This window comes from Lolium rigidum, chromosome 1 (genome assembly GCF_022539505.1).
Source record: "Lolium rigidum isolate FL_2022 chromosome 1, APGP_CSIRO_Lrig_0.1, whole genome shotgun sequence".
NCBI lineage: Eukaryota > Viridiplantae > Streptophyta > Magnoliopsida > Poales > Poaceae > Lolium > Lolium rigidum.
The window spans coordinates 349,656,648-349,658,855 of NC_061508.1; the positions used below are offsets into that span (position 1 = coordinate 349,656,648).

General features: G+C 53.1%; 1 protein-coding gene across 1 annotated transcript; it reads right to left on the reverse strand.

The window, feature by feature from the left end:
• Positions 1-342: 342 nt before the first annotated feature.
• Positions 343-1,989, reverse strand: LOC124684589 (aspartyl protease family protein At5g10770-like). The gene is made up of 2 exons (XM_047218866.1): positions 1,863-1,989; positions 343-1,568 (listed from the first exon to the last, which is right to left on the reverse strand). Exons 1-2 carry the CDS (start codon positions 1,987-1,989, stop codon positions 343-345), a joined length of 1,353 nt encoding a protein of 450 aa, XP_047074822.1.
• Between the last annotated feature and the right edge of the window lie 219 nt (positions 1,990-2,208).

Consider the following 2,208-nt stretch of genomic DNA (forward strand, 5'->3'; position numbering starts at 1 on the left):
TTCAAAGTGGTTCACAACTGCATTTCATTCTTTATTTAAAATCCTTCGTTAGTGGATATATAGGGATATCCAAGAATCAAAAGGGAAAAGAACCACCTTGGCAAACAAAGATTATCCAAGAATCAAAAGGAAAAAAGAACCACATTAGTAATCATAGATTTTCTTATTCATTAACCTTTCTGAAACATAAAACTTTATTCTTGTAAAAGTCCAAAGTAGAGTACAACAAGCCAGTCTAAAATGTGATGGTCCATCTCACAGTTGTACACGGCCACTGTGAATCTTATTAGTAACCCATTTTGAAGAGGCATGCATGCAGTGGTGCTTGATCCGTTGGATGGATCAGCAGCGATTGGGGACGAGCCCAAGCTTGCCTTCCAGCACGTCGTAGACCACCTCCGTCTCCGACTGCGCCAGTGACCCAATAACCGCAGCAGCCGGTGCGTAGGCCGGCGCCGGAGCGAAAGCGAGGCACGCCACGGAGAAGATGTTGCGGCGGTCCTTGAAGTACATCATCTGCTCGATGCCGAGCTCCAGGCTCGCCCCGCCCTCGAACCTGAGCGTGATGATCGGCACCTCGATGGCGCTGAGGTGCGTGAAGTCGTAGCAGGTGTCGAGCTCGCCGGACGATGGCGCCACGACATACTCCTTCATCCACCACCTGAAGTTGCTGCGAAGAACTGCGTACACGTCCGGCTTCAGGTAGGTGAAGGTGGTGTGCACCTCGACCAGCGCGTCGGCGGCGATCGAGGCAGGGGGAACTGGTAGGTCGATGCCACCGATGCTTACGCCGACGAGCTTGACGAAGTACAGGTTCGGACGGCCAGCGTTTCTCTGTAGTTTGGCGTAGGTCACGCCGCGGCCGGCGCGCTCGGGACGGGTGGCGCCGAAGGTGAGGAAACCCTGGGTGGCAGGGTCCCACGGCAGGCAGTAGGAGAAGGCGACCGTCTCCGGTGACAGAACGACGCGTGATGCCAAAGAGTGGCTCTCCCGGCTGAGGTCGATCACTCCGGACGAGCTGTCCGTCGTTCTGGCGCCCATCTCGAGGCAGGCGACCCTGATGTCATTCACCGGAATCGATGCCGCCACCGTGAGCGTGTCCGTCACGAAGGTGGCGTTCACCAAGACGGCGCCCTTCCTTGTCACGGCGATCGTGCAGGTTGGGCCGGAGCATGCTTTCAATGGGCAGTCCTGCGAACCGCATGGGATCTGTGCGAGGGAAGACGATCTGGACGGGTCGAACGCCTTTCCGCATGGGGCTCCGGCGGCGCACGGCTTGCACTGGAGAAATGTGGCTCCTGCGGTGGCCGTGTCGAACCCCACCGTGAGTTTCTGCACGGGAGTGCCGTAGCCGACGGTGACATGGTACTCGGATCCACCCGGCAATGCCACGAGGGGAGTGCCGGTCGAGGGGATCGTCAGATCAGAGTTCTTAGACCAAGAACCAGAGAGAGCACGTAGACGGAGCGCGTCCCTGTTGAAGGTGTCGCTGATCGTGGGCATGCTTTGGTCCGCATCGGCGCCTGAGCAGGGGCTCAGTCGGTGCGTTACAGATATCGCGCCATCTCCTGTAAAACGTAGACAATCTATCAACATATTTATGTAAACGAATTGATTTGGCAAGCACATTATATATCATATGAAGTTAATTAGTTACTCCCTCTGTTTGATAATTCTTGTCGTGGTTTTAGTTTAAATTCAAACTACAATCAGAACGAAAACTATGGAAATGAGAGAGCAGTAAATATGCATGAGCGATCGAGATGGGGTTCAGATATGCAAAGATTGATGCAAGGATACTTCACCAGATTCTACGGGAGAGCATGTCGATGGAGCCCTCGAGTCATCCTGCTGAGATGAACGAAGAACCACATGCCTGCTTCCACCATGGGTGTAGTAGCTAGTAGTTTTGTAAGAGCTGCCAAGTTGAGGAGCAACAAGAAGCAGGCACAAAACCAGACAGCTATGAATGGCAGAGTGAGGAGCCATTTGCTAGTGTATGCAGCAAATTAATGGGTCTGGTTGCATGGTACCTGGAAAAGGCTTGCCGTATATATATAGCTATGCATGACGCATCGCTGACTCGGCCGTCGGCAGCATTGTTCTTGTCAGAAGCCCTGGTTCTTGTGGTGTTCTTCCATGACAACTGATTGGAGGAATTACAATATAAAATGGTTATTCTCAGCCTCGGGCACATGGTTTCTCTTG

What these genes read in the sequence shown, in the direction of transcription:
- LOC124684589 (XM_047218866.1), bottom strand. Translation starts at nt 1,989, where the DNA reads ATGGCTCCTCACTCTGCCATTCATAGCTGTCTGGTTTTGTGCCTGCTT. An exon ending in AAGCAGGCATGTGGTTCTTC is followed by an intron (nt 1,569 to 1,862) that starts GTTCATCTCAGC and finishes TACGTTTTACAG; the next exon opens with GAGATGGCGCGATATCTGTA.